The 22,618-nt window shown below is 44.2% G+C and overlaps 1 protein-coding gene and 1 long non-coding RNA gene across 3 annotated transcripts; one reads left to right on the forward strand and one right to left on the reverse strand.

Moving 5' to 3' along the window:
* Positions 1 to 1,250: 1,250 nt before the first annotated feature.
* On the reverse strand, positions 1,251 to 2,882 carry LOC120756047 (uncharacterized). Its single transcript, XR_005701994.2, has 3 exons — positions 2,750 to 2,882; positions 1,758 to 1,893; positions 1,251 to 1,597 (listed from the first exon to the last, which is right to left on the reverse strand). It is a non-coding gene; the product is annotated as an uncharacterized LOC120756047 (long non-coding RNA).
* LOC120756046 (core histone macro-H2A.2) lies at positions 2,451 to 22,567 on the forward strand. Of its 2 annotated transcripts, none has more exons than XM_040071736.2 (9): positions 2,451 to 2,662; positions 6,901 to 7,134; positions 13,586 to 13,692; positions 14,902 to 15,099; positions 16,372 to 16,482; positions 16,836 to 16,935; positions 17,822 to 17,911; positions 19,579 to 19,753; positions 21,876 to 22,567. In XM_040071736.2, the coding sequence occupies exons 2-9, from the start codon at positions 6,963 to 6,965 to the stop codon at positions 22,039 to 22,041; spliced, it is 1,119 nt and encodes a 372-aa protein (XP_039927670.1). In that variant the 5' UTR covers positions 2,451 to 2,662; positions 6,901 to 6,962; the 3' UTR covers positions 22,042 to 22,567. The 2 variants fall into 2 exon arrangements, with proteins under 2 accessions (XP_039927670.1, XP_039927671.1); XM_040071737.2 differs by lacking the exon at positions 2,451 to 2,662 and adding an exon at positions 3,441 to 3,687.
* Positions 22,568 to 22,618: the final 51 nt, after the last annotated feature.

Here is a 22,618-nt window from a genome sequence, read left to right on the forward strand (position 1 = left end):
GTTTCCCCCATAGCTGGGGAGTCAGGCAGCAGCAGGCTAGAAATGATCAGATAGATGTGTTGTTTATTTTGACAAAGTAACAGATTGTATTTGCGCTCCGAAGGCAACAGGCAGATGGTCTCTGCACAGCCTAGAGAGGGCAGGGCCTGCTCCTGCTGACTGGGGAAAGCTCCGATTGACTCCAGCATGGCACAAATTATAGCTAGCAACAGTTCTTCCTTGAACAACTCCATCTAAATGGCCGGAACACGCAGATACTGTGACCCGAAGTCTCTTACCTGCTCTAAAAAGCAGCTGGTTCCAAGGGCACCGTTACTGCATAACAAGTCACACATGATAACTGTTCCCGTGTTGCCTTGCTCTGATCTGCTCTACTCAAAAATTCTTTATTGTGTCACAAAGCAACTCCAAATCTTCCAGAAATATTTGAAACAACATAAAATATCCACGTAATGCTGTTAATATTTAGGTTTAAGATAGGCTGTATCCACTGGAGAAATAGAGTGGAATATGAGCTTATGGTGAGACTATTAAAAATCACAACAGCTGGAAAATTGGTATTAAAATTCAGACATCTATGACTGACTTAAAAAGTGTTACACTGTGAAAATCTTCGATGTCCTCTCTTGCACTTCTCCAGCACTCCTGTTTCCTTCAGAAGAACATTGTTTATAAATAGAAAGGAGTTGTTATAAACAGAGTGAGTTCTCCTAATGTTGAAAGTTTGCCTCGCACAAAGGCTTTTTTTTTCCCCTTGAAAGACCTCCCACATGCTCATGTTCTTATCACACAGCAACTATTTGATGTTAAACTCTAACAAACCAGGAACGTTTTCAAAGACTGGGGATGCTTATTTTGCCTCATCTCAAGTTATTTTTAGTTACAAAGCCATGTACCGCATGCATGATTGTAAGGGTCACTGGATGCAGTTATTTGTATCTGGAAATAGAAAAATGTAAATGCTTTTCTTCCTTTTCACATGGGGTTTTACATTATCATCAATTTTTATGCTTAGTGCTTGAAAATCTTGAGCTTCCTCCTACCTTCCCAATATGGTTCAATACACTGACAAGCCTACAGATATCTTCTTCCTTTGATAAATTCCAAAATAAGTCAAACTCATACACATGAGTTTTTTCTCCAATGGCCTCAAAGCATCTTGACCTTGTTTTCAAAAAGAAGTGGGAAAGAGAACAGACTCCAAATAATTAATCCACAGCAATGCTTTGAGGCTCTTATTCAATGCTTGATAAAAGTATCTTTATTTCCATTTTAACGACAGTCAAAATACAGCTGTGCAAAGTGAACTGCTTTACCCAAGGTCACACAGCAGCCCAGGAAAACGCAGGTCCTGAACTCATGCCCTCTTTCTTCGTGAGATGGTGCGATCCACAATTAACATAATCTGGGGAAATATTCCATTGCTTTTTTACCCACCAAATCCAATTCTATGCAGACACAAAATTGCTTACTTTGGTAGAGCCAAAAACCAAACTCAAGTGAATTTTTTACGATTTTTTTGCAGTGGCAACAGGAATGCTGAATGCATGAATGGTTCTTTCTCTCTGTTGTTCCCAGACGCCCTCCTAAAGTAACACTGCAAGCAAGCAGGAGTGGTCTGTGTTAATAATGTATCTCCTAGTGCATTACAGTGGCACCCAAATATCTTTATAGCAAAATCAGTGCAACAATGCAGAGTATTTGTATAGGAATGATGATATAAACCCAGTAGAAATATACCTGATGTAGAAATATACCTGAGATGAGTTAAAGAGGTGTAGCCCTGTACTCTCCTCTTTGCACCAGCCTCTGCCCCCAGATTTGGCGCTGCCAAGACTCATAACACAACCGCTTATTGCGTCTCTTGGAGCTCGAGCTCTTCAATCTGTGTGACTGCGGGCAAGAAAAGAAAAACCCTCAGCTTCCATTCAGAAAGGAAGTTTGCAGCCCTCACTGACGAGTTGCAAAGCCTGCGAGTGCCCAGAATGCTCCAACACAAGACAACACAAAGAGCTGCCGGCACTCTTTGTTACGGCCGTTCCCATCCGACTTGGGGATGCTGGAATATTTGGGTTTGAGGCACTGCAGTGAGGCACACAGGCCACCCTGCCAAAGGGACAGAGGGATGGGTGGCTTTCTCTAACAAAAAACAGGCTCTCCTTGAGCTCAAGCCCAGTCTGGGATTGCCTTGTAACCTCTCCATCTCCGAACTCCTCCAGCCTGGGAAAGGATGGGAAGGCTTTTTGCCTTTATGCTCCCGGCTACCACAAGCCCACTGGGACTAGGGTCAGGGGTGCCCTTTCTCTGCTGGGCGGGGAGGGGGTTCCTGCCCCCACTGCAGGGCCCTGGGGCCCGGGCGAGGAGGGCGGCAGCCAAGAGAGGGGGGTTGTAGCGGGCCCGGGCTGCAGTGACTCCTCCTAGAGGCGGTATGTGCGGAGCGGGAGGAAACCCCTGCCGCCCCCCTCACCAGCAGCCGCCATCACCATTGAAACATACAATACGGGGAGAGCGGCTGAGGCGGAGCCAGGGCGGGGGGAGCCGAAGAGAGAAAGTGGGGAGGAAAGGGGAGGGAGGGCAAGAAGAGCAGGAAAAGAGGGGGAGGAAAAAGAGGAAGGCAAGACAAGAAGGAGGAGACGGCGGCTGCGGCGGCGGGCGCCGGCAGGTGAGGGGAGCGGCGGCGCGGGGACTCCGGGGGCCGCGGCGAGGCCCTGCTCCTCTCTTTCCATCTCTCCCTGGCGGCACGACCCACCTCCTCCTCCTCCTCCTCTTCCTCCTCCTCTTCCCGGCGCCGCTGCCGGTCTCCGGGAGGGCCCGGCCATGGCCGAGGCCGGGAGGGAAAAGGGCGTGAGGGGGGCGGGTGAGGGGCGGCCATAAAGGGAGCGGGGGCGCGAGGCGGTAGCGGCGGCGCGCGCGGGGCCGGCCCCGGGTAGGGGGTGTGTGTGTGGGGCGGGGGAGGCGGTTCTTCCAAGCTCGCTGCCTCCGCTCGGCCCCCGCAGCGCTTCCCGTTCCGGGGCCGCGGGATGGCCGCCACAGCCGCCCCTCGGCGGGCAGCGGGCGAAGCCCCCGCGGCGGCGGCGCTCGCTGAGGGCGGGGGTGGGTGGTGGGGGGTGGTGTGAGGGGGAGCGTTTGCGCGGGAAAGCCGGCGGCCACACCCCCCTAACGCGCACTCCAGTGCGCCTCGGCGCGCTTGCGCACCCCGTCTGCGACTCCCGCCCCCCTCCTGTCGATCAAGCGAGTCACAGCCAATCATCGCGCTTCCTCCCCAGAACGGGCTGCCGCAGCCGCCAATCAGCGGGGGGAGTGGGCGGGGTGGCCGTGTCCGGGCAACGGCGAGGCGTGCGCGGGGCGGGGCGGTGGCGCTCAGCGGGCGGGCCCTGAGGGGGCTCGGGGCGGCTCCGGGGGGGACCGCGGTGCCCCCCGAGCTCCCCTGCTCTGAGCGGGCTCCAGAGGCTCGGTGTGGGTCCATACCGGGGCCTGTCCTCTCAGCCGCGCGGCGCCGCGGGGGTCACCCGATGTTTGCGAGTGGGAGCTGCCTCTGCAGGGATCCCCGGGGTTTGGGGTGCCCTGGAAGCTTCTTTCACGGGCAAGGAGCGCTGTGTGCGTGGTTCTAGAGGCCGAGAGACACCCCACCTGCCCTCTGAATAGCACAATGTTTGTGCTTTGGTGCATTAGCAATGCCTCGGTCAGGTAACGAGCCCCTCCTTTATGTCTTCTACGCTTTTTTTCACAAATATTTCGTTTGTAAATGAATGTGCAGCCTAAGCTGGATCCAAGGTATGTCTGTGGGTTCCTTGTCAATGCCTAGCTGTTCTAATAGATCTTCAGCTGGAGATGAGGGAAGTGCAAGTGTGTGGATAGTCCTGCCTGTCCTTTACTTCAGTCTTTGACTGCTGGCTTCGAGTTCTCTCAGTGTTTGGAAGTCAAGGTGCTCCCAGGGCTGGAGTCCCTCTGCTCAGGAGACAGCCTGGGAGAGCTGGCGATGTTCAGCCCGGCCATGAAAAGGCTCTGGGGAGGCCTCATTGCTGCCCTTTGCATGTGAGAAAGGGGGAGAGTGACACGATGAGGGGGAATGGATTAAATCTAAAAAAGGAGAGATCTGTATCAGATGTTATGAAGGAACTCTTCCCTTAATTCTTTCCCGTGAAGCTGGGGAGGTCCTGGCACAGGTAGCCCAGAGAAGCTGTGGCTGCCCCATCCCTGGAAGTGTCCCAGTCCTGGTTGGATGGGGCTTGGAGCAACCTGGTCCAGTGGAAGGTGGACTCTTAGGTGTTTTTCCAGGAGGCAGAAGGAAAATGTCACTGGTTGCTTGTGGCTCTGAAGAAGGCAAAACTCAGCAGAGGAAAGCCTTGCTCACAGTCATGTTGTAGAGAGCTCTGTGAGATGTGATAGCTACTCGGGCCCCCATAGCAACACAGGGATGTTGGAGTCATGGCAGAGTGGGAGTGTGCTGTGACCAGTTAAGGGACAGGGAAGATAATTGCTTCAAATTGCCCAAGCCTGATGTCATGGCAGCCAGATATAGACACAGCCCTTGTAGCTCAGTGAGGATGGAGTTAGCACGAGTGGCATAGGTTTATTTTTAAATGGAGGCTGCACTTAATGAGGAGAAATGTAGAGATGATGAATCAGCTGGCAGGGAGGGAATGAATGTGGGTAGACTTTTCAACTGATAAGCCCTTGAGGCTTGGCTCTGTTGTCAGAAGAGAGCAATTAGGACAGCGCAACTTGTAGTTCTCTTCCTGTTGATTGCGGTTCAGGTGAGTGTGTAAGGGCTGAGCTCATGTGCCTCTTCCTGCAAGGAAACCAGGTCCCTGTGTGTGGGATTTCTTTGTCCAGGCCCACAGGAGCTTTCTCAGCAGGTTTCTTTGTCTAGGTCCTGATGTGACTATGCCAGATCTTAGCTTTCTACCAAAAATTGCCTCCTGTAGTAGTCAAAACAAGACAAGATCACACTGTTGTGTTTGTTGCTCCTCAGTGCACCCTGGCCCATGTAAGTTGCAAAGCAGTGTTAGCAGAGTTTTGAAACATCTTGTATTTAGGCTGTCACAAAATTGTGCAAACATAACCTGCAGTGCATTTGGAAAATAATTTGGGATTCCAAAAGTTGGCTTGACAGCAGGGGAGTAAATAATGGCAGAGGCTTCCTGTGAGAGAGAAGGGGAAAATAAAGGAGTAGGCAGGGGTGGAAAGTTCAGTGATGCAACAAAAGGACGAGGCAAAAGTGAGTAATTAAACATAAATTTGCCTAATGCAGCAGCATGGCCCAGAGCAGTGTGGCTAGTTGCATACAAATATTGTTTTGATTTTCTGTGGTGGAGATCCAGTGCAACGATGGTATTTTCTGTGGATCTAATCCCTTGACGTTTGCCTTTTTCCATTGATTTTCACTCAACTGGGATTTGATGCTATAGAAACAAATAGATGAGAGGTTAACTTGATATAATTTTGGTACAGGTAGTGTACTCCTTCAGCACAGCTCTCTGTTGGGGTTTCAGTACTGGACTGAGCTCTTGGGCGATGGAACTGTCCTGCCAGCATTGCAGGAACCTGTTTGTACCCTACTGTACACGTTTATTAAGTTCCACTTTAAAATGAGTTATTGTTGCTCTAAAGAGAAGGCTGTTCCAGAAATTGTCTCCTCTGGTGGCTAGAAGCCTAATTCCCAGCCTAGGTTTATCATTTGGGTGTCAGTTGTCACAAACTGAAAAGGACACATTTTAAGGGTTGTTATTATTACAAAATTGAAAGTTTATAAAGGGTTTGTCACAAATTGCGAGTTTCATCAAGGAAGGGACTTTGGAAGATCACCTTGTCCAGCCTCCAGTCCCAAGGCAGATCCAGTGCTGCCCAAGTGATTTCTGATATACATTCTCAAACTGTTCTGAAGTTGTCCTGATGGGAAGATTCTGCTGCCTCCCTGTCTGACCCAGTTTGGCACTCCTCTCTCTCCTCTGCTATACAGCTTCTGTAACAGTCACTGCTACAGAGAACGCTTGCTCTCTGCACCTTCACAGCATCCTCTTGCGTCTCTAAGGTGCAGTATCATGCCTCCCCACTTTTCACCTTCCCTTTGAGCTCTGTTACCATCACTTGTGATTCCAGGCTGGCGGTTGGCACGGAATTCAGAGCGGGATGATGAGCAACACCAATTTTGACGTGCCTGTGTCTGATAGGTTCAGTGGTTTAATCTTTCCTGACTTCTATCAATTTCTTATCATGCCCACATAATATATTGCACACAGAAAGAAAAAAAATTTTACAGGTCCCTGCTGATTATGATATCCTTGATATCATAAATGAAAAGATTATGATAAAATGTAGCAGTATCACCTAGGTTCATTTTAATGCTTTTCAAAGTGTCTCCCTCGTTGCGTTGCCTTGTTTCTCGGGGGTGAATGTAATGCTGGGAGTGAGGTAACCGTGCCTTCCTTGACAGAAATACCATCTGTGGCAGACCTGCTCTTTGTTTGCTTCCGAGGAGTAACCAGGCTCATAATTAGGCCTCCGGGGCAGCTATCAAAATGGAGTTAAAACCGGTTTTTGTAAATAGAGTTAAAACTTTCCCAAACATTATTTGACTGAGAACGAGAATTAGGGGTGTAACTGTGACCACATGTAAGCTTTGGAGCGGAGTGGCGGATTCCAGGGTTTGTTGTCTGTAATCTTGTGGTTGCCAGAAGAATAAGGAGAAAACAAGTTTTTGTTTTCTTTGCTTCTGATATTGATACACTAACAGTAGAGTTCAAAAGCGAAGTTATAGCAAATATTCCAGTTATTCACCTTTTAATGAATAATGCCTGTGCTTTAACAGGCATTGAGGGCGGGTTTGGATTTTTGCGTCTGGAACAGCGGCAACGCGTGAAGATGTTTGTCATCAACCCCGCTGGTTTTCTCTTGCAGCCCTCGGATTTGGAGCGAGGCGTTGAGACCCACCAGCAAATTGAGAAGCACGAGGCTGCAAGATGTCGGGGCGGAGCGGGAAGAAGAAAATGTCCAAGCTGTCCCGCTCGAGCAGGGCTGGGGTGATTTTCCCCGTGGGGAGGATGATGCGCTACCTGAAGAAAGGCACCTACAAGTACCGCATCGGGGTGGGAGCGCCGGTGTACATGGCGGCTGTCATCGAGTACCTGGCAGGTAAACCCAGAACCTGCTCCTGGGAGTGCTCCTCGCACACAGAAGCCCGGGGTAGCCACGGGGTGGCATGCAAACATGTGGAGCACTCCTGGAAATCAGGCTCTGCAAGTGCAGGATTTGTTGAAAACTGCTGATAACGCTGAGGAGAGCAATTTGTCTCCTGGAGAGGCTGAGGGTGGAAATTCTCTCCTTTAGAGGCACCACGATTGGTCACTAGCTGGGAGTGTTATTTTTTATTGCTTTGCAGAGTGAGGAGTCACATCTGTGTAGTTTCTGTCCCAGAGAAAATTGGTATTAATTAGGCTTTTTGATACACCTAAATGTGCATAATAGGAAGAGAAAAAGCAAACCCACCTTGTACTGCTTCTGTACTTTTAAAATGTTTTGCTGGCTGCATTTCTCCTTGCAGGACAGTGTCAAAGTGTTATGAAATATAAAATTTTTTTGGTTTTTTTTTTAATTTTAAGAACCCTTTTTCTTTGCCTAAGTGTATAAAAATAGTGTTCCAGGGTTTAAATCTTCCTACATGCCCTGAGTTTTCTTTTTCCTGCCTTTCTGAAATTGAACTTTGGGGAAGGGGTAGGTGTCCCATGGTGATACAATATACTGTGATTCTGTACAGAAATATTTCAGAGTGTCCTGTGATCATATCTACTGAGTTTCTTGTTTAATTGTTGAAAATAGCACTTCAGCAAATTGTTGGAAGTCATGGTGCAGAGAGGATTGTGGTTCGTGTTGCTCGGGGGTGACAGATCAAGACTGAGGTGCATTAGAGAATCTGTGAGGAATCACAGCCTGGGTGGAATTAGTTGAGTCATGTTTCAGGAGTGTAGTTTATGAAGAAGCTTGCATGGAGGCTGGTTGTTCATGCAGCAGCTTTTATGTAAACACTGCTGTCTTTTTTACACGTGAAGCTTGTTCTCATTACCAGACAATAAAAGCATTATTTTCTCTCAAAGGTGTGGAGAAAATCTGAGATGTCACTAATAAATTTCACAAATTTCACTATTAAAATTAAATTTATCATGAAGCCTAATATTACATTGCAAAAATTTCTGTGTTTCTGGCAGTACATTCCAGGATGAGAATCAAGTTTAATTATTTTTTTCCCTGAGGCTACTTGCAGAGCTGGAGTGACAAAATATTGCTTGTGTTGAAGAAATCACAGTTACTTTTATAACATAATGTGATGCATTGTGACTCTGCTGGCCTTCTGTCTGGAGGGAAAAACTTCTTTTCTTCTCCTACTCTACAGGGAGATATTTCTAGCATAAACATTTGGAGCTGCTTGGTCTGAGCTGTGGTGGTTTTCTGCAAGGTACAGTAGTAAATTGTCAGCAGCACATCTGGAATGTGCAACATTTCAGTGGTGCAGACTGACTTGTGGTCAGCACGGGTTTGCCTATTACCTGAACTAGAACAATGTATGTCTTGGCTCTGCTCCTGGATAGTAAGTGCAGTTTAATTTAACTCATTAATCTGATATGAGCAGATTATGTGTGTGCCTACACTTTGCTTTAGAAAAAAAGAAGAATGTATAGTCAACCAGGCAAGAAGATCGCTAGAAGTGTAGGCTGGGAGCCCACATAAATTGTAAGGGAGTGCTATTTTCAGCTGCTGGGTTCAGCAGAGAACTCCTGTATATATTGTGATAGAGCGGAGTAATGTTTCTGAGCAAACGTCTGTTGCTGGTGGATCGTGTTCTTTCCAAACCAAAGTTCCTGTGCTCTGTCCAGGGTTTTGTTTGGAAATATTACAAAGGTGGAGAGTTCAAAAAAACAGTCTTGCAGCTGCATCTAACCCTGCTGATCTAGGTATTCCTACTATTACGGGTGAATAAAGTCTTTGGTTTTGGGAAGCCTGTAGAACTGTAGAGATATTTCCAAGGATGTTGTCGAGCCACTAAGTTTTCTTAACATTGTCTGATCTTTCTATTACAAATGCCATTCTTTTCTCCTGGATTTGCAGCTATGAAATGGTGGTTCCTGGGGATGAAAGGCTGCATGCAGGGAAACTGCTTCAGGCTAAATCTGGGAGTGTGGCAGTAAGGGACTGTCACTTTTTAGCTGTTCACAGAAGCAGGTCGAACTTTTTTTTTTGTTATGTTAAAACATTCATGAAAACTTCTCCTCTAAACCCCTGAGTGCTTCTCTGTGTTTGAGCAAAGATTTGATGCTTTACAAAGGGGGAAGGGTGGTTGGTCTTGGCCGCCTCAAAGAAATCTTCTCTCTTTGGTCAGGCTCTAACTGATAAATTTCTTTGACTTTAACAGTTAAAATCTCTGAAGACTCGGTCCTCACTTAACATGTTCCAGCCTCTCTCAGCTCCCGGATCGTAACATTGTGGGGAGGTAGTGGTAATGGAAGAAGAATATTGATGTTAGAGACAGGGCCAGGGATAGGTCTGGCTGGTGGGGAGAGCTGGACTGATGACCAGTAGGCAAATAAATGGTGAGGAGTGTCCAAATATCCTGCCAGGAAGTTGGAGAGCAAGTTGAAAAAAGTAGGAAATAGGCCAAGTCTTGGAGGGGGCGAGTGCTGGTAATGAAGAATCGGAGTAGGAATATTGGGCCTGAGTAGACAGGAGAAATGGAGACTGTCCAGGAAAGGCCACTGAGATAGAAGTCTTGGTGTGGATTGCCAGGGAAAGGAGATTGGGCTGTGGAGGTGTGGGGAAGCAAGTCATGGCTGGGATAGGGGCAAGGTGGATGAGGCTGGAGGGGTCAAACAGGACCAGAACCACCTGAGTGCCTGCATCTCTCCAGGGCCTGGCATGGACCAGCAGATCTCTGTGAGTGACCAGTCTTGTGTGGTCTGTTGTTGGCCTGTGATGGTGTTGCTCCAGAGCACTGAGCCTTCTGCTTCTGGGCCGTCATCCAGAGGGTGCATGTACATCTGGAGCATCCTTACTCCCAGTTTATGTGGTTGAGACTGGTGTTAGGCCTTGGTGTGTGTTCTGTGTCACAAGATACTAAACCCCTGGTTTTTCCATTTGTAAGCAGGATTGATCATGGCAGTACCTCACAGCCATTATCACTTCCAAATCTGCACTTTGCCTTATCAACCCCATCATTAAAATGCCAGCAGTCACCACAGTGCAGAGGTGGTGGAATCTCAGGAAGAGGTACTTTTACCTCAACTGATCAGCTAATGTGAAGATCTCTTCACTGTTCTAAACCTTTCTTTTAAATCTCTCTATGCTGTTTTACATTTTAGGCTTGAAAATCATATTGTAAAACTGCCTCCTAATTCCTATCCAGAAGGCTGTGTTTGCTGAATCAAGGTTGAGTTCTGCTGGCTTCAGAGTTAAAATTTTGTGAAAAATTGGCCTGAGTCCCACCTGACTGATGGATTTTGCAATAGACTTGTGCTCTGAGTGTGCACAGAGCTGACTGCAGACACAACCTCCTAAATCAAACATCAACTGCTTATGTCCCATGGGACATCTTCCCAAAAAGTAGGCAGAGAATACAGAAGCCCCTTGATGGGGAAGCACAAATCATGTCAGGAGGTGCTGGTCAGAGGAACTTATGGAAGATCTCAATGGAAAGCCATCCTCTCTAAATGAGGGCAGAACACAACACCAGCAAAGGCTTCCTCCTTCACAGGAATCACCTGGAATATTCTGCCTGTTGTGCTCATCTTCCATGCAGACAAATCCAGCAGATAGTTTTCCACATGCAAATGGAGGACCAAGGACTCCATCAACAATAGATTTTTGCAGAGTAAATGTTTTATTGGTAGATTTTTATGTGGTAGTGTAATAGGAGCTGACACAATTTCTCCTGAAGGGGAGATGGAAAAAAGGACAACATGTATGAAATCTTTCCAGATTGCTCTCAGTAATTCTTATAGGCCTTTCTTAGCAGTCCACCTTTCCACAAGCTCAGCTGAACAGAAACCTTTGGCCTGGCTGGGATGCTTTAGTTCCCAGACATTTGAAATTTGCTGATCCACCAGCTAAAGAAACCTCTTTTTCCCTGTGTGTCTCAGGACAACAAGCTGTAGTCCCATTCAGGTCATAGCTTGGATGCAGCTTGTCTCTGCTGGAGGAGAGTTATGTTCTTCTGAAGATGTCTGGATTTGAAGGTAAACTTCTGATCTGGAGGCATCTTTGTGGATTTTGACTCTTGCAGGAAGCAATATTATTTGAGATTTCAATCTTTAATTCTTGATGCCTGTGCTTTGAGCACAGAAAGTAAAACCAGCTCGTGGCTGAGAATATCAAGATGCCCAGTTCCAAGAGAGCTTGTTATAGTGTAGGACTTTATTATAGGACCTATATTCTCAGACCAGTCTTTTTAGAATTTAGGTAACCTCAGCTGTTAAGATGTTTCTACTTGAAATGTGAAGCAGTTTCCTTAGGGATCTGTTATTGTCAGCAGAGCGTGTGATAACTGAAGCCTCCAGTTTCGATATTGTATTTTGTAAATGCCATTTTATATTCTTAAGATTGCGAGCCCCTGCCTCCACTATTATTATTAGAAAAAATATGCATAGAAACCTTCATTAGAAAGAGGTAAGGCAATCATTTACCTATGCAGGTGATTGGCAGCCTTTGGTAAGTCATGGACATATTCCACAGCCTGCCATACGTCACCTCTGCCTTGGATTCCCTTCTTCCCAGTGTCCTGTGATGGATGGCTGGCATTTGAGTGTTCTGCGTTTTTTGCTCTTAACATTAGGCAGAGGACTAAGAGTGCACCATCAGGATGCTGCTGGCCAAAGGACCCAAACCTGGGGCAGTGGGGTGAGCACACAGGTAGCAGGATGTGCCTGTTGTTGGCACACCTGAAAGAACTTCAGTTCCCACACAGGTAAGTATGTGTTGGTTTTTGGATTTTTTTTCCCCGATGCAATTTTCTGCTGCTGTCAGCATACATCTGCAAAACCCACTGGAGGAGCCTGGGTCTCTTTTCTTGCTCTCTGCTGGTCTGCACAATGGATGGAATCTGTTCCTGCTGTCTGCTGCTGCATTAGCTCTGCTGGCAGAGGTCTGGGAGAGGGTCTGACGCTTCCAGCCCCATGGCAGTGAATACAGCTGGATCATGCGGGATCTCTTTTCAGTTTCCTCCTTTAAAATCCAGGACAGGCTAGGAAATGCTAGAGCTGAGAGGTTCCTGCCCTAACTTTTACAATTCACTGTGAATATGCATATGCATTTCAAAAAAAAGGCTTTTACTTTTCCGACATTCAGTTAAATATTTATGCTGCATAGTAGTGAAAACTGGAAGACAAGTTTGTACTTTTGTTATTCTAACAGAGTGGAATTGAAAGCTTGTATTTTTCCCATGAGCCAGAGCTAAGCCTCATGTTGAAATTATTTGGATTTTAGCCAAACATTATGTACGCTTCCAGTAGATTTTTCCTGAAAGTCCTTCTTTTTATAATAGTTACAATTCTTTATGTAGTTTGTAAAAAGGTGTAGGATGTCATTAAGACATCAATAAGTTATCAACAGGATACTGATTTGCTGTAATTTTCATATTTCTCTTACTGACAAACACAATCCCAAACCCCAGATGACAGGGACCCTGTATACTTTTAAAATGAAACAAAGTGTGAATATAATTTTTAGGAGTAATTGAAGGAAAAAAAAATCCTTTCTCCTTCCTTCTCAGTGTTTCAGTAGAGTTCTTATATGAGAAATAACTTCTGAGTAGAGGCTAAACTATGTAAGCTAATGAATTATGCTGATTGCTAGTCCCAATAAATTTAGGAAGATGTGTCTGTATTTCTCTAATAATTAGGAAGAGCTCTGTGACTTTGGTTACAGTATAAATGTTACTGCTAATTTAGAGAAACTACCTTTGAAGTGACCTCCTGTTCCCGGAGATGTAGAAGGGACCCCTCTATCAATATTTCATGCATCGAAGCTCTCACGTTGTCTCTGCTTGCATCTGAGTCGAACCTTTCATATCTTGTTCTGAAATGAAGCTTCTCACAGATTTTCAGTGCCCTTTAATGCCGAATTCCAGCAGTGCCTGGCTAGTGTGTTGGCTTTCCAAGTATTCTTCAAATGCACCTCAGTCTTCATCTTCCCTGGTCCTGAGAATCCTTGCTGTTTGTCCGTTCCAGGTTGCGGGTTTCACTGCATGCTTGATTGTTCTGTTGCCACAGGGCTGCTGATAAATTTTGGACTGCTGATGTACTTTTTGGGGGAGGGGGTTGCCTTTTTGAAAGAGAATTCTGACTTGAGACTCTTAAAAGAAACTATGTGAACCAAGCTTAGCATATTTTCTCCTTTAGGGAATTAGAAGGACAAATGAATTTATCTAAATTTACATGTATGTTGAATGGGGTTTGGTTTCTGCCTTTCTGTAGCAAGAACCCTTTAAATCTGGAACCATTCCTGAAGAGGTAAATGGATGTTAAGAAGCAGTGTAAAATGTGCATGCAGCATGTACCCGAGCTGTGTTTTTGTTACTGGTTTCTGTCTTGATGTGTTACAGCCGAAATCTTGGAGCTGGCAGGAAATGCGGCGCGGGACAACAAGAAAGGAAGGATTGCCCCCAGACACATCCTCCTGGCAGTTGCAAATGATGAGGAACTGAATCAGGTGCCTGTTTACATTTTGGTGCAGGAGTTGTGTGCTGTGGCTTGAGTGAAGCTGCTACCTGGGAAGGTTAGAAACAGCTTAGTCTGAGACGTGAATGAGATCACAGTTATTAGAGGAGAAGATTGTGCCTTCTTAAATAAAAGCAAACAAAAGCAAAGGTTCTGAGATACCTCATCTTAAATCTTATGGACATAAACTTTGGTTCTTCTTAGCCTATCAAGTAGTCTTGATGCTTCACTTTTTCCTCAGGGATGTTCACTACTTAAAGAAAATGTGCGAGACCTTTTCCCAAAAGCTGTAGAAATGTGTGTTTTCTATTATACTGGCTGTGAGGCCCATGTTGGGTAGGGATCTGGCTCACTCTCTGCTATTGCTGCCTCCCTGTCTGTTTGCCCAAACTGTGGTTTTCAGCACTCTGACTCCCGGCATCACTTGTGGGATCACTTCTGCTAAACTTGTTGAGTGAGGACAGAGATCACAGCATGGGCTGCAGATTGTACTATTCAGGGCTGCTGAAAATGTTCAGTCAGCATCACAGTATCTCCTCTGTATGAAGATGGATGATGTCATTCACACTTTGAATACTCCTGCACTTAATATGACTGCTTTAAATAATGAAAATGTGGTGCCCATGAGGTCATGTGGCTCTGTTTCCAGTCAAGTGGAGTAAAAATTCAAAACAGGCCAGAAGAGAAGGTATGCTAACACTACCAGCCCTTTCCCAGCTCAGTGTTTCTGGTCAGTGATCTGTGAACTGGGATCTAGATCCAGTGTTGTCTCTTAGGAATTAGCCAGACTTAGTCCTCTACATGGTATCACAGCCCATTCCTGTCATTTGCTTCTGCAAAGCAGATCCTTGGAGCTTTTCCTTGCTTTTGCTGCATCTGTTTCCCTGCCAAAGAGGTCTGCATCCAGTCCTCCTCTGAGCAGGGCTGAGGTGCAGTCCCTTTTTTAAGTAGCCCTCAGACACTCTTCTTCTTTTACCCTTATTCACTGCTTGAGAGTCACCAAGGACAGGCTTGCACTAAGACCGGCACTGGAAGGGGGAGGGATGATTGTACAGCAACAGAATTCTCCAGGATGTGCTGGCTGACTTCGCTGTCACCTGCCAAGTTCCTTGTTATTGTGGATTTTCTCCCCAGTCGTTTTTTTGGTGGTGCAGACTAAGAGGATCTGTAATATGCTTCCCAACACTGCTTCTCCTTGCAGTTGCTCAAAGGTGTGACTATTGCAAGTGGAGGCGTCCTGCCTAGAATTCAGCCTGAGCTTCTGGCTAAGAAACGGGGTGCCAAAGGCAAAGCTGAGACCATCCTTTCCCCTGCTCCTGAGAAGAAAGGGAGAAAATCCATGGTGAACAAAAAGAGTGGGAAAAAGGCAAAGTCTACCAAGGCCCGGACGTCTAAAAAGGTAAGCACAGGGTGGGTACAGACTCAATGTCACCCTCTGCAATATTTGCTTGATCATTGTGTAGAGTCTCTTACCTCCACACTAACTCTGTGAGAGTGAATCCTTTTCAAATAAAGGAAGCTGTGCTCTAAAACATTTTTCTACCAGAGAGGTGTCATGCCTTCAGCCCTGTACAGTTACTGAGTTGCTGTTAAAGATTTTTCACTGTCTGGAAAACTTGTCCTGACATGGAACGTCAGTGTTATTGTGACAATAACACTTTGTTTCATGTGTTCTTAGCTGTGCTGTTGTTAGTGACTTTTAAAGGAAGAATAAATCAATCAGAATTTGACCACTGCACTTTCCCTTAGGGTTGCCCATCCTCTATCACTATCCAGAATGGATTAATTTGGTAAAGCAGTAACTCAGATCAGTGCTCTTGGTTTGTCATTCCAGAGCATGCACCTTGAAACACTTCTGAGCTTTTCATTGGGTAGGGTTAAATGATATCAATCTTTGACTTAAGCTTTTAAAACTTGGATTAAGCACATTTTTCTGGAGGCCTCAGTATTTTAATACAGTTCCATAGCTGATAATATGCAGAAACAACCTTTAAAAAGAAAACAGAGTCGCTTAATGGGATGTTTAATTGGATGCCTCTGTGTATTGATCTCAGCTACCCACCTTACTTTGAATTGTGCACATGCAGAGTTTGATAGAAGGTGGTAGCTTCTTGACCTACCTTAAAGCAAATATTGAGAGATGTGAGGAGATGCTCCTTCAGCCCTCTAGGACAGATAGGTTTGCTGCTCCTGGAGTTAAGTTATAAGAAGGCTTTCTCATTTAATAACTGAGACTTAAACATTTGTTTTTCAGATCACAAAGTTGTTTTTTCTTCAAATTGGAGCGTTTGACTGGGTTACTAAGTGACTAAGTTTGATTTAATATGAGGTTCTGCTCTGTTAGCAACAAAAATAAACTAACACATGCCCACCCATATAAATACAACCTTAATTGTCAGTAGATCTACAGATGGGTGTGGGTGCCCTGCCTCTGAATGTGACTACAAAAGTATGTAATGCCTCAGATGAACCACTGATTTAGCATTATATAAACAGTGCAGACCTCTATTGTTACATAATCTTAGGGGATTACAAGGCTTTGAGTAATGTATTGATCTGAGAAGATAAGATTTGTAGTAAGTTATTAAATCTCTCCATTACTGAATAATGCTAGATGTTGATTATTTTGTTTCCTTTGAGAAGTCTTGCTTTTTTTTCTCCCATCAAATAGAACAAACAAAAGGACAATGAAAAAGAAGGAGCTTCAAATTCAACAACTGAAGATGGACCTGGGGATGGTTTCACTATCTTGTCCTCCAAGAGCCTTGTGCCAGGACAAAAGGTAATAAAGAGCAATTACAGAGCACGAAAGGAAGGATGCTTTTCTCTTAAACCAAAGCATTTCCAAAATCAGCCTTTTTTCTTCAAATCATGATGTTAGAACATTGATTTTCTAGCAATAACGTCCTCTGGAGCAAGCTCCCAAGTTTGGGCATATCACCAAATAATCTGAATGGTGTGCAAATTAGTTAATTAAAAGCTAAAAGTCAGAATCACACATACTGAACAGAATAAAATAACTGGTCTCTGAAAGACTGAATCCAGCCTTCTTTCACTTCAGCTTTTTGGTATGAAAATGATTTTGCACTCAGATTGCTATTTATTTTTTCCTCTCCCCTCATTATTATTTTTCAGCTTTCTCTGACACAGAGTGACATCAGCCATATTGGCTCCATGAAAGTAGAAGGCATTGTTCACCCTACAACTGCTGAAATCGACCTCAAGGAGGAAATAGGTGAGGCTCTCTACATGCAGAAAAAACAGAGCTGGAACAGTAGCTGGTCTACTGGCTGCCTGCTGAGATCCCATCCTGTTTCATCCCAATCTACCCCAAACCATAAAATATCACTTACAGCTTCTGAAAAATCAGGCTGGATCTGGCTAGGTATAACAGTCTAATCACTAATTTGTCTTCTTTTAATGACAAGCAAAACACAGATAATTTGTTAAAGCACATAAGCAGCAAAGGTGTAAATAATTATTATTGGGGTGTTCATTGGCTTATTTTTACATTTGCATCTGAAAATCACGTTGCAAAATTATATATTAGTAACACTTCTATGACTTTCATTGTAGGATGCTAAGTAATTTAGAAATACTCATGTACAAAGCCTTATACTGCTCCTGCGAAATAAAGAAGTACTGTTATTACAGATACGGAAATTTAAGCAGGAGGGACATAAAAAGCTATTCAGCCAGTCACATAGGGGGCACAGAATGTAGTAGCAGGCTTTGGGATCACTGTTTTTTAGTCATCAAGACCTTCACTGGCATCCCAGCTCTGTTTGTTTCAGTAAGTAGTAGGGTTTGTATGTTGGGTTCGTTTTGGAGGCTGAAAGCCTGAGTCCTGAAAATCCCACTCCACACTGTTCTAGCCAGAGTAAATAGCATTCTTACAGATATTTATATTGAAGTGATTTCCAGTCACAGCATACAGGGCTCTTCAAAACCATGCAAAGTAGATTTTACCTGTGTCTAGGCAGAGTAGTAAACATAAAAATCAGCTGCTGCTGATAGAGGGAGACAGGATAGTGTGTGTACAGTGTTCTTTTGAATAATGTAGGCTTGTTTTTCCACACTGATACTCTGAAGCCAAGGCCTTTTGCTCTGTGTCCTTGCAGGCAAGGCACTGGAAAAGGCTGGAGGCAAAGAGTTCTTGGAAACAGTGAAAGAGCTTCGCAAATCTCAAGGACCTTTGGAAGTTGCTGAAGGTAAAAAGGATACACTGCTCTCTTTTGGACACGGCTCATTTTATATGTTCTTTCCTCTGGACGTTCTGGTCTGTTCCTGTTGTTGTGTCTTTGCTTGTGTGATGTAAATGTTTCCTTCAAGCTGTTGCTGATATGGGCAGCCTGCTGAGAAGGAAAAGAAATGACGAATAGGATACCTGTGTGCTGTGCACATTGTGTCTTTAGACTGATCGATTTGTCTTAGGCAAGTTCTGTCCCTGGGAGTCCAAAAATTAAGGGAATCTTGTGCCAGCTTTCCTGCCCTGTTTGTTATGCAGCCTTAGTGAGAATCAGAAACATCTCTCAGCCTAACATGTGAGGCATAGGAAAAATTAGTGATACTTCATAAATTATTCTCCTTTATGCATATTTGATGAATGTGTATAACCCAAATAATTACCTTAGTTTGAACACAAATGAAGATGTGATACGAGCTGCAGAACTGGCACGATTTTTGGAAGAGCAATTGCTCGGGCACTGCAGCTACTTTATTAGAAGAGCTCCCTTCAAGGGTTAACACATTTGTAGCAGGGAATAGTTTGGGACCCGAGACTGTGCTTCCTTTGTGGACAGATTCAACCAATCGAAGATGTCTGGAAGACAGATGGAGAAAAGTTACAACATGCCTTATCTGGCTTAGTATCTCTATATCCCCAAAAATATATGCTTTAAATAGCCTAGTTTTGGAAAATTCCTAATTGAGTAGCTAGTTTTATAATCTGAAATGATAGCGAAAATTTTAATACAAGATAATTTGCTTCACTTTCATATCAAATCAAATTTAAATGCCATAAAATCAAAGTAAACTACTTTTCTCAGACAACATCGCTACCTAACTAGAAGATAGACTTGTTTTATACTATTAAGACATCTGGTTAAAATATAAGTAGCACAGAATATCTTTGTGCCTGCAACAGAATTCCTGTGTGATGGAGAACAAGTGAATACATCCAGGATTTTCATCCTTTGACTAATTCCATCCTGCACACCTAATTTCAGACTGTAACATGAGATTACCAAGACACCCAGACTTCCAGTAGTGCTGATGGTGACAATTGCAACAAAAGCAAACTGATACCATGCTGTAAGCTCTGTAGGTCCTGGAGAAATATTACACTTACTGAAAAATTAATCTGAGACTCCTAATGGGACATAACTGCTGGGGACTTTCAACAAACAGCTTGGATTTTCATGTCCCTGTCTGAAATTAGCCGGCTGTGGAGTGGGTCTAAATATTACTCCCCAGCACTCTGGAGTTGTAAAGATGATGATGATGATGATGATGATGCAGGGTATTTGTGCAAAGCACTCAGCCACAACACTGCAGAAATGTCTGTGGGGATTACTGACACTGTGTTTAGGGCGAGCTTTTGTACTTTGCATTAAACAAACCCAGAGGCCGTGCTGAATGAGAGAGCTGAAAATCATTATTGAGGAGCTGCATGCTATCCAAATGAGCCCTGGGTTCTTTGGTCTCCAAAGAAATAACAATTGATCACAAAAGGAATGTTCAAACAGGTCGTGGTGTATCTTAATCCCAAATGTATTTCTTTGGAGCGGTGATGTGATTAAGATGGTACATTGGGTGGAGAGGTCATTGCAGGGTGGTTTCTGTTCCAAACTAAATGTTATATTTTCATTTGTGTTAGCTGCACTCACTCAGTCTAGCGGCCTAGCAGCAAAGTTTGTCATCCACTGTCACATCCCACAGTGGGGCTCGGACAAGTGTGAAGAGCAGCTCGAGGAGACTGTCAAGAACTGCTTAACTGCTGCAGAAGACAAGAAGTTGAAGTCTGTGGCTTTCCCCCCGTTTCCCAGCGGCAGGTAGGACTCCCTGGGTCAGGTAGCAGAGGTGGAATTGGCTGTCAGAGCTGCTGCTGTGACAGAGAGGTGCCCTCTGCTCTGTGACCCTGCCTCTGCTGCTGCCATCTGACACAGCTGCTCCAGAGGAATCCAGCCCGAAGTGCAGTGTTTGCAGGAAACTGCCAGAGAGCCTTTGTAAAGGGAAATTAGCCGAGCCACAGGAGAGCTGAGTGTGCTCGCTGGCTTTTCTATTGCTAGGCAGTCATTTTCATTCCTCTGCACCACCTTGGGCTTTGTGCCCCTTCATTTTGCTGTGGGGACTCTTATTAAACCTGCATTTGTACTAGTAAGATTATACCAGCGTAATACTGAAGGCAGGTAACGGTGATGCCCCCTGAGCCACGTGGATGTAGGGTGCTCATTTAAGCCCTCCTGATAACAGATATTTAAAAGACTTGTCACACAAAACTTTGCTTTTGGAAGAAAATCTGTTTCTCAAAGGCAGCTCTGCTTTCAAAAGGGAAAATGATTAAACCAAATGTGAAGCCACACATTTCTTTCTCAGTAACTAGCAAGCAGAATGTCCTTGGCTAAGAAAGTATTTTTCTTTTTTTTTTTCCTTCCAAATTTCATTTTAAATCAACAGTTTGTTGGTCTCTGATGACAAGAAATCTTACACAAACCCTGCTAACTGCAGCAGCAGTTATTTTGTGTTAGAGTTCACGTGCTTATATTTATTTTGAAACGTATCTACTGATTTTGGTAGTAGCACCCAAAGAGTAGAGTACATAGTACAGTGCTGTTGTGTTCGTCTGACAGTGAATAAAATGAAAGTAAAACTGCACTTGATCAGTGAAGTCATCACACATCACCGAATGTGCGGGAGGTGAAAATGCCATTTTTACACAGATACTTTTCAAAGCAAAATATATTTTTAATGGATCAGGACAAAAGAATAAATAGAGGGCAGAGCAATTTTTAATCATTTTTTTAATATATAAATCTTTTTGTTTATGGTTTTCAGTCAAAGCAAAATGTGATACATTGTTTTAACAGTCTTTAACATAAAAATTAACTATAGCTTTTAATGCCAGGAGAAATAGTTTTTAGATTTCATGCCTTCTAAGAGCACAGAATCAGAATAATCCATTCTTGGACCGTTAGCGGTAGTGCAGATCCTTCTGCTGCTTTGTTCCATTTCACTCTGTTACTCTTACTCCTCCTAACAGAAATAGTCCTGCTAAGTGCTGCTGCTTTATACTTCATTTATCAAAGGACCTCAAAATTTCCTGGGAAAAGGCAGTTTTTCAAATAGGACTTCCTGGTTTTGCTGTCATTTTACTCTATCTACATGTCTGCACATGAAATGCTGGTTTTGTGGGTAGATAAAGAATTATACTCTATCAGTTCTGTGAATTTTCACTTTCCTCTGTCCCATCTTAGCGGCTATTTGCAGTAACTGATGTAACATTGGAATAGAAGGAACTTCAGTTGTGCCAGATCTTTTTGATGGTTTTAAATACAAATATGATTGTAGGTTAGGCAATATTACCATCAAGAGGAGTGAGTGAATGCATCTTGACCTTAATTTGGCTTGGAGTTGTAATTTCAATTATTTTCACAGGAACCCCAAGCGAAGTATTTTAATGACAGAGTGGGGAAGTCAGCTAAGTAGGTGATGTTTTGGGTTTGGGTTTTTTTTCAGTTTTCAGCTTAAAAAAAAATCATCCTTTGAAATTTTTAGCCTGCCCAGCATGGTATGGAAAAGTTTTCCATTCCATTCCATTCCATTCCATTCCATTCCATTCCATTCCATTCCATTCCATTCCAAGGGCAAGCATTAAAAAAGTTTTCCATTCCATTCCATTCCATTCCATTCCATTCCATTCCATTCCATTCCAAGGGCAAGCATTAAAAAAAAATTGTGGTCGTAAGAAGTAGAAGCAGATGAAAACAGCAGCTATGCCAGCAAGAAAACTTAAATTCAGCAGCAGGTGAATATTGCTATCAAAACCTTGGGGTTTGCCAAAGTGCAGCTGGCACTACCTTAGCAGCCTGTGGCTGGAGCAGCTCTGGCCGGCTTCTCTCAGCATCACTGCCCCACACTCACTCACCTGCTCTCTTTTCTTCCCTGACCACACAGAAACTGCTTCCCAAAACAGACGGCAGCCCAGGTGACCCTCAGAGCTATTTCCACCCATTTCGACGGCACCAGCTCTTCCTCCTTGAAGAACATTTACTTTCTGCTCTTCGACAGTGAAAGCATTGGCATCTACGTGCAAGAAATGGCCAAGCTAGACACTAAGTAGCAATGGCAGCCAAATGAAACTTTATTTTTCAACAAACTTGAGTAGCATTAAAGGCATTAGAGGTGGGTTTTATTTTTTCAATGTGACGATGAGGGGGAGTGGTAGTAGTGTGATGTGTTGTGACTTGATGGAGAGCTGTGATTAGAGATGAGAGGGGTTTAGTCCGGTTTCCTCATGCCATTTTTATCACCTTAAACAACTGAGTTACCATCTGGCTTCAGGAGTTTAGTGTCCTTTGTTACTTTAGTTTAGAAGTTTTTAAAGAGTAACCTCATTATAGATTTGTAGTGATGATTTCTTCTCACATGCACACACACACCACTTTCAAGAAAGCTCTTTAAAATGTTCTCCTTTTTCCCCTCCCTTAAGGGTATATGGTAAACTTCTGTCTTCAGCCCACAGAGAGGTGAAAAGGGTTTTAGAAGTGGTGCATGAGGAGCTTCTGTTTTGCTTTTAACTCACAATAACCTCTGTAATTACTGAGAATATTTCATGGTGATTTTGTTTGTTTTATAAGAAAAAAAGATGTGTCAAGTGTGGTTATTATTATAAAACCTAATTTTGCTCTGGGGATTTC

Source organism: Hirundo rustica, chromosome 8 (genome assembly GCF_015227805.2).
Source record: "Hirundo rustica isolate bHirRus1 chromosome 8, bHirRus1.pri.v3, whole genome shotgun sequence".
NCBI classification, from domain to species: Eukaryota; Metazoa; Chordata; class Aves; order Passeriformes; family Hirundinidae; genus Hirundo; species Hirundo rustica.

Bases quoted from the DNA above. Each gene is read 5' to 3' on its own strand.
- LOC120756046 (XM_040071736.2), top strand. From the start codon at position 6,963: ATGTCGGGGCGGAGCGGGAAGAAGAAAATGTCCAAGCTGTCCCGCTCG. The intron at 13,693-14,901 runs GTGCCTGTTTAC...TTCTCCTTGCAG, and splicing joins ATGATGAGGAACTGAATCAG to TTGCTCAAAGGTGTGACTAT. The intron at 17,912-19,578 runs GTAAAAAGGATA...CATTTGTGTTAG, and splicing joins ACCTTTGGAAGTTGCTGAAG to CTGCACTCACTCAGTCTAGC.